Source organism: Furipterus horrens, unplaced genomic scaffold (genome assembly GCF_987537825.1).
Source record: "Furipterus horrens unplaced genomic scaffold, mFurHor1.1.pri manual_scaffold_8, whole genome shotgun sequence".
NCBI classification, from domain to species: Eukaryota; Metazoa; Chordata; class Mammalia; order Chiroptera; family Furipteridae; genus Furipterus; species Furipterus horrens.
In genome coordinates this window covers 83,285,810-83,300,149 of record NW_028327178.1, presented here as the reverse complement: position 1 = coordinate 83,300,149, position 14,340 = coordinate 83,285,810, and the positions used below count along the sequence as shown (strand labels likewise).

At 38.5% G+C, this 14,340-nt stretch overlaps 1 protein-coding gene across 1 annotated transcript in view; it reads right to left on the bottom strand.

The window, feature by feature from the left end:
* TMX4 (thioredoxin related transmembrane protein 4) overlaps positions 1–14,340 on the bottom strand; it is a 42,085-nt gene that overhangs the window by 4,282 nt on the left and 23,463 nt on the right. The window contains exons 5-7 of the mRNA XM_090286060.1: positions 12,279–12,324; positions 3,613–3,714; positions 432–495 (exon numbers count right to left, since the gene is read on the bottom strand). Coding sequence (XP_090142186.1) covers positions 432–495; positions 3,613–3,714; positions 12,279–12,324 — 212 coding nt within the window. The remainder of the gene's footprint in view (positions 1–431; positions 496–3,612; positions 3,715–12,278; positions 12,325–14,340) is intronic.

The window sequence follows — 14,340 nt, the reverse complement described above, 5'->3', positions numbered from 1 at the left end:
TCAAAGCCTTGAAAACTTCAAAAACTAAAAAGAAATATAAGCTTATATAAAATTCAACAGTCTCATAAAATTACAAAGTCTCATAAAAGTCTTCACCCAAAGTTTCAATAAGAGGATTGAAAACATGCAAATTCAGGGTTATTTAGTCTCAGAAACAGTGTAGAATAGCACACAGATTTAAGGATACTTCTTTTAAAGCACCTTGTATAGTTACTGGCACACAGCAGACTTAATAAATGTGAGTTCCCCTCCTCCCCTTTTCATTCCAGTTTGAATGAAGAAAAAAGGTGTCAACTGATTCATGAAGGGCATACACTTGAAGTGGAAGAGGGACTGCCACAGTGAAATATTCTTTAATTTAAGAGAGAAAAAAGTGTGAATTTTTGTTCATGTCTAGCTAGAGAGCATATTTCAAGGAATTTGGTACTTACCGGGGTGTTCAGACAAATGCCTGGGAAGTGGTGCACAGAAGCATTCGGATATTATCACCAGGACCTGGAAGTCGGGGAAATGTCATTTTATAGTGAGTAGAGGACATGTATTACCAAGGAACTTCAAAGTTAGGCCTAGACAAGACACATGACACACCTGTGCTCATTAGCTGTGTGGCCCGACGAGTCAGTTAACTGCTCCCTCACCTGCACTCTCTTATAAAAATGAGTTTGGGGCCTGGCTGCTGAGGCTCAGTGGATTGAGCATCGGCCTGCGAGCCAAGTGTCGCTGGTTCGGTTCCCAATCAGGGCACATGACTAGGTTGCACGTCAGGTCCCCCGTTGGGGGCACGAGTGAGAGGCAACCACACAGTGATAAAAAAAAAAATATATGAGTTTGGCCTTTCCTATCACCAAGGTCTGTTTTATGTCCAACAATACATAATTCTTCTACAGTCTTTCTTTTCAAAAGTTGGGATTAAAACTCCACTTTCTCATATTTTCTCTGTTCTAGATCTATTTTCTGGTCTGGAGAACCATTCCCTAGGAAGGAAGGCACCGCTTTCGGAGCCACTAAGAATGGCACCGTTTAGTAACAGGTGTGTAGGGGGATGGTCCCTTCCTCCTCACCTTCCCTTCCAGGCTTTCATTTTCAGGTTTCAGCTTTTACCCAGGGAGGTGCAGATGGACATACATGTAACTGAGGAGAGCAGACAAATTTACTATCTTTCATGGACAGTGAGGTGCTTCGGTCAGGAGGCTCTGTGCTAGTCACTGGTCATCAGCTTGTGGAAAAATAATCTATTTAAGTACCAAAATTTAGGCAGTGTCTATGCCAACCAAAATGGAGACCAGATAATAGAGGCAAAACATTGCTGCCTGTGTTTTCCATTGCTTTTCTCCTTGAATAGCATTTTGTTGTCTTTCACCCTTCAAAGCAGAGTTATTATGGCAGAAAATGATGCTGCCAGAGTGATTTGATATACAGACTATGCACTTAGGGATCTTTCCATATTGGTTTAAAATCCAACATGCACACATGATTTCTAAAACCAAGCCCTTTGTTTACATGTGAAAACAACATTTAGTAAAATATTTCAACTATCACTAGGTTCAATCAAGAAAACAAACAAAAATCTAACTAGCAGCCTTGTTTTGACTTCCCATCTTTGAAAATTAGGCACAAATAGAAACTTAATAGTCAGGCTTCTGGGAAACAATGACCTGATCAGGAGATTGCTTTTCCATGGAAATCAACCTGCCCCTCTGGACCACTACATAGGACAAATGCCACAAACCCTCCAAGGCCACCAGGACTGAGCTTCGCCTTATTGCAGGCCTGGGCTCTACTTTCAGTCCCCAGTTAATGACAAAGATGGCACAGAGAACAAAACTGCACACCTGGAGATCTCACTTCAAGGCTAAAATTCTAGCTGTTGTGTGTTTCAAGACCTATTACAGCCGTAGAAAAGGCATTTTAAGTAGAGATATGTGTATGCTATTCTATGGAAGTGTATTAAACAACTTATGAGTCTATAGCTGTTTTGAAATTATTATTTTGTTAAAAAAAAGTTCACTTCCCAACTTCTTGTAAAGGAATAAAAGATATCACTTAACCACTTGAGCAGTCTTGAAGCAACTCTCCTCTTCCTTCGGGTCAAGCCTCTAATAACCTTCCTACACTGATTGTTTGAATATAAGTTTTCAAATGAACTTAGGGCATAGGTAGGCCTGACGTAATTTCTTGGGCTTAAAGTCAACCTCAAAGATAAAATTCTTTATGCTAAGAAGACTTTTCAATGGTCTTGCTCACACTCAACCTACAATCTCCATAACACCCCCTTCAGAATCTTCTAGGATTTCATACTGTTCCCCCTACAAGAACCTCATACTTGTGTGGTTCCAGAATACACCACTAGAAAAACCTACCACCAGACAGTAGATTGTAGAAGTACATTTACACTTGAAGTCAAATTTATACCCAAAGTCCTTTTAAGGCTAGAGCATTAGGGACATGTTAATAGCAGTATGATTAATACATCAGAATGGAACATACCTAGGACCTAATGAATGACATCTAAGTTCTGCCCCCACCCATGAGGTTAGCATCAGGGGCCAAATCTCAAATATAAACTATAATATGAAGTAAGCAGGCTCATGGCAAAATAAAATTGAGCCTCCTTGACTCCTAGGAATAGGACTTTGTCATACTACCTTATGACTCGCTATAAAGAAAACTGCTAATGTTTTAATCTTATTTTTAAAAAGACTTTGCTAAAGAACCAAAATTCATTATAAAATGTAAAGACAGACTTTTAAGATAATTGTAACTAAAAATCTGTCCTTTTCATATAAATTTTTAATAATCATTATTTCTTCACATCATATAATATTTAGGAGTTATGTGATTAATATGTAGTATAAGGGCTTTTAAAATTTATATTAATTAGTTTAAAACTCAATCAATTTGATCAAGTAAAGAGAAAAAGTAAAAAATTGTATCAGAGTAAAACATGCCAAACACTTATAGTTGCCTATACAGTTAAGTAAATAAATGTATTATTTCACCTCTTCCCAAAATATCTAGGGAGAAAACACACAGATCCTTACTAGACACTGATTGTCATAGCCAAAAAAGACACAGTGATGTACTTTGTATGTTACTTTTTTCCACAATATTGATTGTGTTTTTTTATCAACATTATCTTACAAAATCCACGTTGGGAAAACCAGAGTGTATGGATAAGTAGCTGGCCCAGATTGGAGGTTTAATTGGAAGATATGAACAAGAAAAAAGTCATCTCGTCTACCCAAGGAACAAAATCACAGCTTTGGTCTCATCAAGTAGGCAATGCGTGAAATCACAGATGACTGGCTGTCTTGGAAACTATCAATTAAAGTACTGTCTCTATTTCTTCTTTCATCACTACCTATACATATTCTGGGCAGCACACAGCTTCATAATATTTAAGGGGTAGGTTTAGGAGATGCTCATTTAATGAATTTTTCCATTATATCTCAAATTACTATTAAGCAATATCTAACAAGCAAATGCTACTTAACTGCTTAGATTACACATAAAATTATATTCATGTGCTTTTTCTTTCTTGGCTGCTTTGTAGTTTTGCATGAAACCCACTTGACTTTAAAGACAGGAAAAGAAATTGGCGTTATCTCTTACCAGACCCATGAGAAGGCCAAGAATTAAGGTGGCTATGACGAAAAAGACATAAGAACACCAAGTAGGAATTCCAAGGGTCACTGTGAAATAGTTGTGAAGATGCTGTAATCAAAAGAAAAAAAATTACTTATAATAAGGACCAAAAATGCTTAAATCTACCTCTCTAGCTGTAACTCAAGCCTACAAATTGTTTCCACATATAAGAGCTCCCACAAAGGTTATCCAGTTGTTTGTATTTCTATGATTCTTCAAGAAGTAGTCAAACTTTACAACACTGAGAATCTGAGAGTAACACTCAAGGCTATACCTCACGGGAGATACACTTATTTGGAGTTCATGATCTGGTAGAACTGTTCGTCTAGTGCTTTCTTTCATGATGATAAACTTTTTTGGTCACTCTCCACTAATAATTATATATCTCAATTTTTTACTCATAATATGGCATTCATAAAAAATTAAACTTCTTGGGCCTTGACCTAACTAAATATACTACTTACAGAATATTAACGATTTAAAATATCTTTATACTTTCTTTTTCTAGTCAGATACTGATTTCTCGATCCCTAGCCATCCTTAACAACTTTACTAAATCACCATAAAACCTAAAACATAGTATTAGGCAGAAGGTTTTCCCAGATAATTCATTCTGAGGAAATGAGATCAAGCTTTGAGTAGAGTGCACATCCCTTTATGCTTACTGTTCCCTGGAACTCTATTTGATACCAAAGATCAAAAAAGAATGGCTACAATCTGAGCTAGAAATTATTTCCATGCTGAAATTACAGGTATGAACTGGTAGTTTGGGGTCAAAGCGCACTTACATGTGGACATGCAGGAGCCATACTTCCTCATGATGGCTGAGTGTTCACTGGTTTTAGGTTATTACAGCTTCAAAAACAGCCATTCGCTGTAAACCTGCAATTACTAGGCACCCAATGAAACAGCCCCACATGGGGTGCCATCAGCAGGCAGAGAAAACAAGTGAATGGCTGGTCTAGAACAGATGAGCTAGCTAAAAATTTCTATTTTAATTTAATACTGTATTTCTCAAAATCTACATCACTCAAGTATCTCCCAGTGGTTTCTCAGTTCATAAATGGCAATACAATTAAATAATGTATTTCACTCTGGCTTAAGTGTGAATGATAAACAAACAAAAAAGCTTGTTCAACTAATCTCCAATAATTAGAGATCTCTTCTCTGCAATTTCTTATTCAGCCGAAGAGATAGATCTAAAGACTCAGCAAGTTACTGTAAACACTGACACATAATCGAAGTGTTTAACAAATATTTGTTAGGTAAGTAAAAGATGTTAGCCAATCCTTAAACTACTCATAGGAAATGCAAACAACCTTGATTTGTCATCTGTCCTCTGTTAACTACACTCGTCATCATGCTGCAACTGTTTATTAAAAATAATCCAGCATTTGGGAACTCAGGAGGCAAAATAAATATTGGGATGTTAAATGTTGTTTTATTCAAACCCTTTTCAATAGAAGTTCTAAAATGTACTACACAGGTCCCTACTTCAGAAAATTCTAGGTATTGAACATAATTTATGCTTTTCCTGATGACTCAGTGCTGTCATTGGGATTAATCTCTGAAATGTGCCAAAGAATTAGACAACAGAGAAAGCCAGTCTGCCCCTGTGCTGACCCATGGATGTAAGTATTCTGGAACTTGCTTTATAAATAATATCTGCCCATTTGCTATACTCATATGGTTGGAATGAGTAATGTACAGTTATAAGTCCTTCTAGACAGTATCTTATTCCTTTTCTGCAAAATAAATGATTAAAATAACCCTCAAGAAACTTTCTATTTTCTAGAACACAGTAAATTATTTGTCTTTGTGTCATTTACATTCTGAGTCACACATTGCTTAGCACATTCAAAATATTCGCCACTTCAATGTTCTTGTATCAACTGACACTTTAAAGGATTTGTCTGAGCTTCTTAGAGAAACCAGAACAGAACTCTGGTAGAATGTGGTCTTTTAGGTGATTACTACTAAAGTCTCTTTAGTTAAATTGTGTTTTCACAACTGCAGCATAAATCTTTATCTGTTTACTTTATCTGACTCCACAATTGTTGTAGGGCACCTTAAGAGCGTTAAGGTTTTTGCCCTGGCCAGGTAGCTCAGTTGGTTAGAGCATCATCCTGATATAAAAAGGTTGTAGGTTTGATCCCCAGTCAGGGCACATACAAGAATCAACAAAATGGCTGCATAAATAAGTGGAACAACAAATCGATGTTTCTTTCTCTCTCAAATCAATACATTAAAAACAATTTTTTTAAAAAAGTGTTCGGGTTCTTGGCACTATGTACTTGAAGTTTTTCCATATACAGTAGTCCCTCTCTATATCGTGGTTCACTTATGGCCTCACTGTATTGAGGGATTTTTTAAAATATTATATTTAATTATTTATTGCGGATTTTTTGCTATATCGTGGGATTTTGCAGTACCGTATACATATGTTGTTAAAGTTACGTAGGTTTAAGAGTGTAGAATATGTTTAAGAACACAAGTAGTGTTTATAAAAGTGTGGAAAAGGTTAATAAGGGAGTGGGAAAGGTTTATAAGTGTGTGCAAAGGGTTTGTTAAGCCTTAAAATATATATAAATACTAAAATAAATGTTAAGGTTCCTACTTCATGGATTTTCACCTATCATGGGGGGGAGGGGGGTTGTATAGAACGTAATACCCGCGATAAGTGAGGGAATACTGTATATATGTTTCCAGGTAATCATGGATTAAAACTGATCTAATTCAGTTTTAGATTTCTGTATTTGCTTCTTTAATTGCCAGGCAATGACAGTTTTCACTTGTGGAAAATACTGATCCTTGTTAAATATTTTATGTGCTCATACAAGGAAACATCGAACTCTGTGTCCTTAAAATACACAAAAATGTTGCCTGGTGGGCCTGGTACCTTACACTGTGATCGATGACTGAGTTACAGCCAATTTGGGGCTACATGCAGATTTTAGTAAGAAGACTGAATGAAGATACCATTAAAGTAGGATACATAAGAACATTCCAACCAGCAGTCAGATGAATAAGGAATGGAGGCAGGCCAACACATTCATGGATCAGAGGTAGCGCCTCCCCTCCCCAAGGAGGCCGAGCTTACTCTGAAACCTGAACTACAAGTACTGCAGGCCAGATTAGGGGCTGCCCGCGGGCACCCACCCAACCAGCTCAGTGTTGCACAGTCTCATTCAGAGCTGGGATGGCCGAGAAAGACAGAGAACCTTTTAGATTTACATCCCACCTGTGTCACAGGACAGATACTCTGAGGATTTTAGCGACAAGCCCTATATCCTTTTCAAACACTGATCCGAATCCTGAAAATACATTCTCTGTGTGGTGGCAGCTCAGAAAGACTTCTCCAGTGATGGCTCAGAGCACACTTCTCCGTCCATGTCACACTCTCCTCGACATTTGCAACAAGACACAACCTTGCAGTCCCCTACAGGCATTAACAGATATATCTTGTGGATGTGTACCATCTCACTAAAATTGTTCTAAGTATTAGATACAAGAAAAAAAAAACAAACAGTAAGAGATGCCACTATTGATAAGATGCAGGGGATATTATAGTTTTGAAATATACTCATTATTTTTCAGTCTAAATACTCATGACCTTTAATTCTCATCATGCAACATTTACAAAGCATTAGATCTTCTCCATCACAGACTATCCTCCTAAAGATGCAGCACGCCTTACTGTAGCTAAAATTTGCCATATGCCTGCACAGCAATACTAACATTGAGAAGAGATAAGTTACTGTATTAGCTCAGTGAGCAGCACAAATTCACCAAATCAAGTCAAATAATATTTAAATACATTCAAATGCTAAACCTAGCAAAAGTACACATTGTACAGCTGCCACAGAGCCCTATTTTAATCCTGCTGTTAGACTTTGTTAAAAAATAAATGAATAAAAACAAAATATTTCTTGTTGCCTAATTAGAGGGGAAAAGTAAAATAATGACAACAATAATGAATGGCTATAACTAACAAAAACAGTCATCAAGTACCTACTAGGTGGCGGGTTCTATGCTAAACATTCAGTGTTCTAATAACATCAGTTCATAGTTATGAGAAACAAATGGGGTCAGAGACATGCACACAAAGTGGAAAAGAGAAAGATAATGCTTCCTTGCATCATGGTAGCCAACTGTGAAGGGAGATGAGAAGACAGGAAGACTGCAAAGTCTCTCCATACATTTGCCACTGACAAAATCTCAACGACAGATTCCTGAGCTGACCGTGGCGCCACATTTGACAGTGGTGCTTCCCAAGATCAGCCTTCGGCACATCACGCTCATGGCATTACCCGCACCTCATACTGCCCTTTAGAGTATTAACATTTTCATCAAGTTGAGTCATTTTTTAAAAGTTAAATACAATTAAAAAAACTGCCACTATAAACCAAAGTCAGTATCAATTCTGTATCTAGGAGATGTCTACTCTGAGACACTCTCCTAGTTGTCCTTCTTCTAGGCTCCAGTGACTCCTGTGAGGGGAATAAATGTCAAGACTATACATGAGGACAGGTATTATAGCTAAAGTGACAATGACCTCTATGTCTATATAGAAACTGAAATACGTAGGGGAATACCATCATGACTAGAACGGGAAAACAATTTGAAATTTAGTGTTGGGAAGAACACTTGAGATAATCTACCCTTCCCCCACACTGTAGTACAAATTAACTATCGAGGATCCCTAGGATTCCAGCTGATAGCAGGAAGGTCCAGGATCTTGCTTATAAACTATTCAAGGGACTTCCTCAGCTCCAGGGTTTACGCAGGTAGGAGTATATGGGAGGCTGGTGTAGAGTTAAGAAAGCCAAATGCAGACTCAAACAAAACCCCAAGTTCATAGGGACCCAGTTGTGTGGGTGTCCCCACCAAGTGATCCCAACATCTTACAGAGCAGCTTTCATTTCCAATACCAGGCCCAGCAAGCTTGGCTTCACTCCTAACTCCTATGGCAGAAACTCAACAACTTGATGGCATCACTAGCCTGGTGAGCTTTGACCTTCTAGATAGTGCTCATTTTTATTTTATCTTTTTCAGACAAAAAATTAGAAATCCAGAGAAAGATGAGAAATTTTCTTTAAATCAGCCATAATTTCAGTATCAGAGATAGCCATTATTGATACCTAATGAGCCTCTCTAGCTGTTTTCTTATATACAAATAAAAACTCCATATCAACATAACAGTATACATACTGTTTTATCTTCACCCCACTGAATGATATGCAATTTTTTCCATGGAAGTACTTACATTAACCAACTACCCGTCCAGGAGAGCCTTCTGCTGAGGAAAGACTGGCTCCCAGGATAAGAGAGATTGAAGACAGGCATCAACAACCTTGCCTCACTGATATTAGCCGCTCTGTCTTTCCTTCTTCTGTTTTTACCTTCTTCCTCAGACTTTATAATCTTCTCGTTCTAGCCATATTTTCTCTCAGTCTCTCTCCCTCCCACTGCATGCTGTGTTTCTTCTGTTCATTGTTAATCTGGTTGCACTAGTTTCCTTTTTTTATTGTCTAGACATGAGTTAAAAACAGATATGTTCCCCACAATAATACATACAGCCCGATGAAAGGATCCTGCTCCCCGAGTTGGCTGGTAGTCGGCTAGGAAGACTGCCTTAGTAAGTGATTCTGTGGGAGCAACATGGTAAGACGGTGCCTAAAGGTTCAGGTACTGGGCTGGCCAAAAGGTCTGTTTAGTTTTTTCCTCAAATAAAAGACACATTTTTCATTTTCACCCATAACTTTATCGATTTGGTTATTCTGAGTATGTCAACTGGTCTACCCAACTGGAGAGCATTGTCCAGGGATAAATCTCCAGCACAGAATTTCACAAACCACTTCTGACACGTGCGATCAGTCACAGCGCCTTCTCCATACACTGCACATGTCTTTTTTTGCATTTCAGGTGTGTTTTTACCCTTCTTGAAATAATAAAGCATAATATGCCAAAAGTGTTGTGTATTTTCTTCCATTTTCAATATTAAAAATGCATACACGAAATTCACTAACTTTGATAGTTTTTTTTTTTAATGCACGTTGATATGACAGTTGTCACAATACAATCCAACAAAATTGTTTCGAATGAAGTTAAAAGGAAACTAAGTGTTACTAGAGCCATCTTCTATCTTATGGAAAAAAAAAAAAAAAAACCAACAACGAACTTTTCAGCCAACCCAATAGAAACCAGAAGGTCTGGGTCCCACCAGGCCAGCGATCTTACTCTCTGTGAACAGACAAGGGGGCTAAATTATAGAAACACAGGTGGTGTGGGCCCTTCCCAGAAATTTCATGAAAGGCTAAGAACTTGTTTATAAAAAATAAGGAAACCAGAAAAGTTGTTAAAAGACTTGGGTCAGCTATATGATGATACAGAGGATAGTATCAGATTTCTATTATAAATTTTTAAGGTAATGTATACACACACAGAGAAGATCAAAATAATCTACAAACCTACCATTTATGTTCTTTCAGTCAGATACACTCCTCCCCTCAACACACCTCCACATACAATCTACAATCAGGGCAAATGTGTTAGTGGTCCCAATAAATATAAATGGACTAAATTGATAAGTTACAAGACTTACTTCTTGCTATATACTTTTTACAAGACTCAGTAACACATCAATAAAAAGACTGACAGTGGGGAAAAAAAATCCAGGCAATTGGCTAACCAAAAAGACAAAAAAAAAAAAAGAAAAAAAAAGGGTTTTAACGTTAGATAAGAGCAACTTTATGAAATGTAAAATGAAAATTAATTGTGTTCAAATTTTATAGTTTATCTTATAAAACTATCTTTTTTGTTCCTTTTAAATATCTGTAGACACTAAATATACATATAAACATATAAACTCTACTTGTCAGTAACTAAGAAGAGCAGCAGAGATGGATCCTATTCTATTCTCCAAATGGCCCTTCCTCTGCAGTCCAATGCATCCGCACAGAATCCATCCACGCTGTCCATGGCTGGGCACTGTGCACAGAAAATGATAAAACACCCATTCCTGGCCTTGATGTGACAATGCCACACGTAATCATTCACATGCTCCAATAAAAACTTTAACTTCTTGCGTAATCTCTTGTTTATTTAAGTACTAAATGCCAAGTTATATGTGGTCAGCATAATTATTTTTGTTCTCTGATACTATGTTTGAAAGTACAACATTTTAACAAAGAGTGAAAACCATGACTAACTTCTGTCTAAAGCGCACCCTAACCCACAGAACAAATTCATCTCTTAAGTCGCACTAATTATAGGTTCTATGCTAAGACCTTCTCTCAGTGATGTCTGACATCCATGTATCATAATTATTATATTAAGTTAGACATTATAAGGCTCTCAGGCGGCTACCAGGATATATGTATGACTAGGGCAATCTTTAGTATCAACATACTGCAACAGAGAATTCCTTACTCTCAGTTCCCAGCTGGAAATTCATAAATCTCAGCCCTTAAATAAACTTCTAAATATTATTAAGAAAATAGTAGAAGGAAACCATATGAAACTCATACTATTTGGAGAGGAAAAATGTCAGTTATTGTTTAATATTACACGCAATTACAAAAAAAATGTTAACAAATTTTAAACAGAAACTACCATATCCAAAAGTCACCAGTTTATCTTCTATTGTTAAAAAAAATATTCTGAAGTTGGTATTCTATCTCACAACACATAAAATAAAATGCAACCAAAAAACTGGAACACAAAAGGTTGTTCTTACATTTCCCTCAAAATACCCATACGTCAATGTACATAAGACACGGTAAAAGTCTTCATGAACTCCTTGAATATTAAGTTCCAAAGATGACACCTGGACCTACAGCCATAGCTTAGAAAAGACAAATACAGGGACTCATTTCTAAATATTTGGAATACTTTAAGGATATATGTTTAATTCCACAGCAACTTCATTAAACCTGGCAGGATTTAACACACTCTACATATAAAGGGGAGCACAAGGTTTCGTGACACATTCAAGATTATATAGTTGTCTAACCTTTTAACCTAAATAACAGTTCAAATTCACTGAAATAACTCAGTGAAATGATATAATCACATATAGCAGGGGTGTTCCAACTTTTTCTTGAAGGACCAGAGTAAATACTGTACGCTTCTGGGCCACGTGGTCTCAGTCACAGCTACTCCACTTTACTATTGTAGAGTGAAAACAATCATAGACAATAGGTAATGAATGAGCATGGTTGTGTTCCGATAAAAACTTTAATTACAAAAATAGGTGGCCAGCCCTCTAGCTATAGTTTGCTGATCCCTGACATGCAGAACACTTCCAGGCTTAGATAATCTTTGATCTGTAGAGATTATGACACAGGAATATAAGATCAAGTGAAACCACACACGCCTGATTCAGCTTTGATAGATTCATCGCTCATCTAAGAAAACTTGACTTTGACACAGCAGTTACTGGTCATGTTCAATTTATGCCTTTCTACACAGAGACATTTCCACTGGGGACCCCTTGTGAGAGTAGTTGTGTGGCTTAAGAAGTGAAATTACAAAAGTATTTACAATGTTTATTTTCATTTAGAAGTGACACTCTTACTCTTAAAAAACCCTCTGCAAAGATAATCAAAATGGGTATATTTAAGATTACTTACCCATATCTTGCCAGAGATGGTAAAAAGACCAGCCATTCCAGACATCCTAAAAAAAAAAGAGAGAGAGAGAGAGAAATAGGAGACCCACTGGTGATGCATACTACGTAAAAACAAAACTCAGGTCACAAGGATCTGCCCTTCCACTTTTTGCAATACACTGTCCTCTCTCCTGGATTCACTCGAGTTCATATAGAGCTTCAACTCCACGGCCACCATTTCAGTCACTGCTGTAAATACATTCACATCCCCTGGCACTGTGCGTACCAGGCAAAAACCCCAACCTTGGGCAGCTGCATGTCTCTGGGGACAAAACAGGTAACCAGCTAACTGTTCTCTCTTTTTTTTTTTTTCTTTCACTGTGTGGTTGCCTCTCACTTACGCCCCCAACTGGGGACCTGTCGTGCAACCTAGTAATGTGCCCTGACTGGGAATCGAACCAGCGACACTTGGCTTGCAGGCCGATGCTCAATCCACTGAGCCACAGCAGCCAGGGCTGACTTCTCTCTTAACAGTCACAAACCTCAGTGAGCACTCGACACTGCATTTTTCAGGCTCATGTGCTTTTCCCTCTTTTCACACCCTCACACACCCTCCTTTCCCCTGTGTTCTCAGCTAACAAACACTCCTCATGTGTCACTGTGAAATCAGAAGCCTTTATGGGATCTCTCTTATCTTCCCCCCACCAAATCTGAGCCTGGTGCACAGCTGCATTCACCTTCTCCGGTTTCGACAAAGAAAGTCTACCTGCCTTCCCACAGCCTAATTCCTCCACTTGTGCCTTGGATCTCACCCCTTTAGCTTATTAATGGCTTGCTTCTCTTTGTCAACCCCTCTTTCTACGTTAGCAATTCCTTCCTTTCTGCTGGATCATTTTCATTGGCATGAAAACATGTTCTACTCTTTCTCAATTTTTAAAAAGAGCTTCATGGGCCTCCCACGGCCCTCCAGCTTCACAAACTTCTCCAAGGAGTAGTCCACACTTGCCGTTTCTTCTTCCTCATGGTGTCTTTAACCCATTCAAATCTGCTTCCGTCCTCACTGCTGCAATAGCACTGCTTGTCAAAGCCACAATGACCTTGCATTACTTCCTTCAACGTCCATGCCTCAGACCTGATGTTCTTTCACCTCTTGGTAACATGGGACACAGTAACTATTCTTCATTCTTGAGCACCCTAATTTACTTGGCTTCTAGGAAATCACAAACTCCTGGCTTGTCCTCCTGACTCACTGGTAATCATTTTCAGTTTCCTGACTCCTATTGCTGACTTCTTTACCCAAATTCTTAATTTTGGGGTACCTTGTGGCTAGGTCCCAAGCACTTTTCTCTTTTTTTTCTCTTTCTAGGTGACCTCCTCCCTCCTAAAGCTTTAAATGCCATCAATATGATCTGTATTTGTGTTCCTCAATTCTCCATGGAGACTCAGTTCTACGCATCCAACCTGACAGCTCTACAAAGGAGTCTCAAACTTAATATGTTTAACACCGAACTTGGTTTTTTCTTGCTTGAATCAGTAAATTATACCGGGACCCATAAAGCACTCAACCCAGAAACCCAAAAGATTTTTTTGTGAATCTTTCTTCTCATTCACCTCAGCCAGGTCTACCTTTGAAACATGTATTAAATCTGCCCATTCTCTCCATCCCCACTGCTGCCACCCCAATGTGCGCTAGCACTATCCCCAGGCTAGACATTGACACAACCTTGTAACTAACTGTCTGACCTCATCTGTCCTTGCCCTCCCCAGTCTCTTCCCCTGAAGGCCACATTGTCATTGCACGCACTGATAACATCCAGGTTCCTCAATGCGGTCAAAGGCCGGTATGGTCCGGCCTCCGCCTGCCTCGCTTGTTCACCGTCTGGACCCTGCCACCTTTTTGCTCAACACACCAAGCTCTTGGCAAGTTTTGGCCTATCGGCACACTATCCCCATCCCTGAAAATATTCCTCCCCTGTTCTTCACTTGATGAGGTTGTTCTATCCTTCAGGTCTCACTTAAGAGTCCTCCCCTCACAGTGACCCCTCCTAGCCCCCATCCAGTGGAGGTCCATGCCCACACAGTTA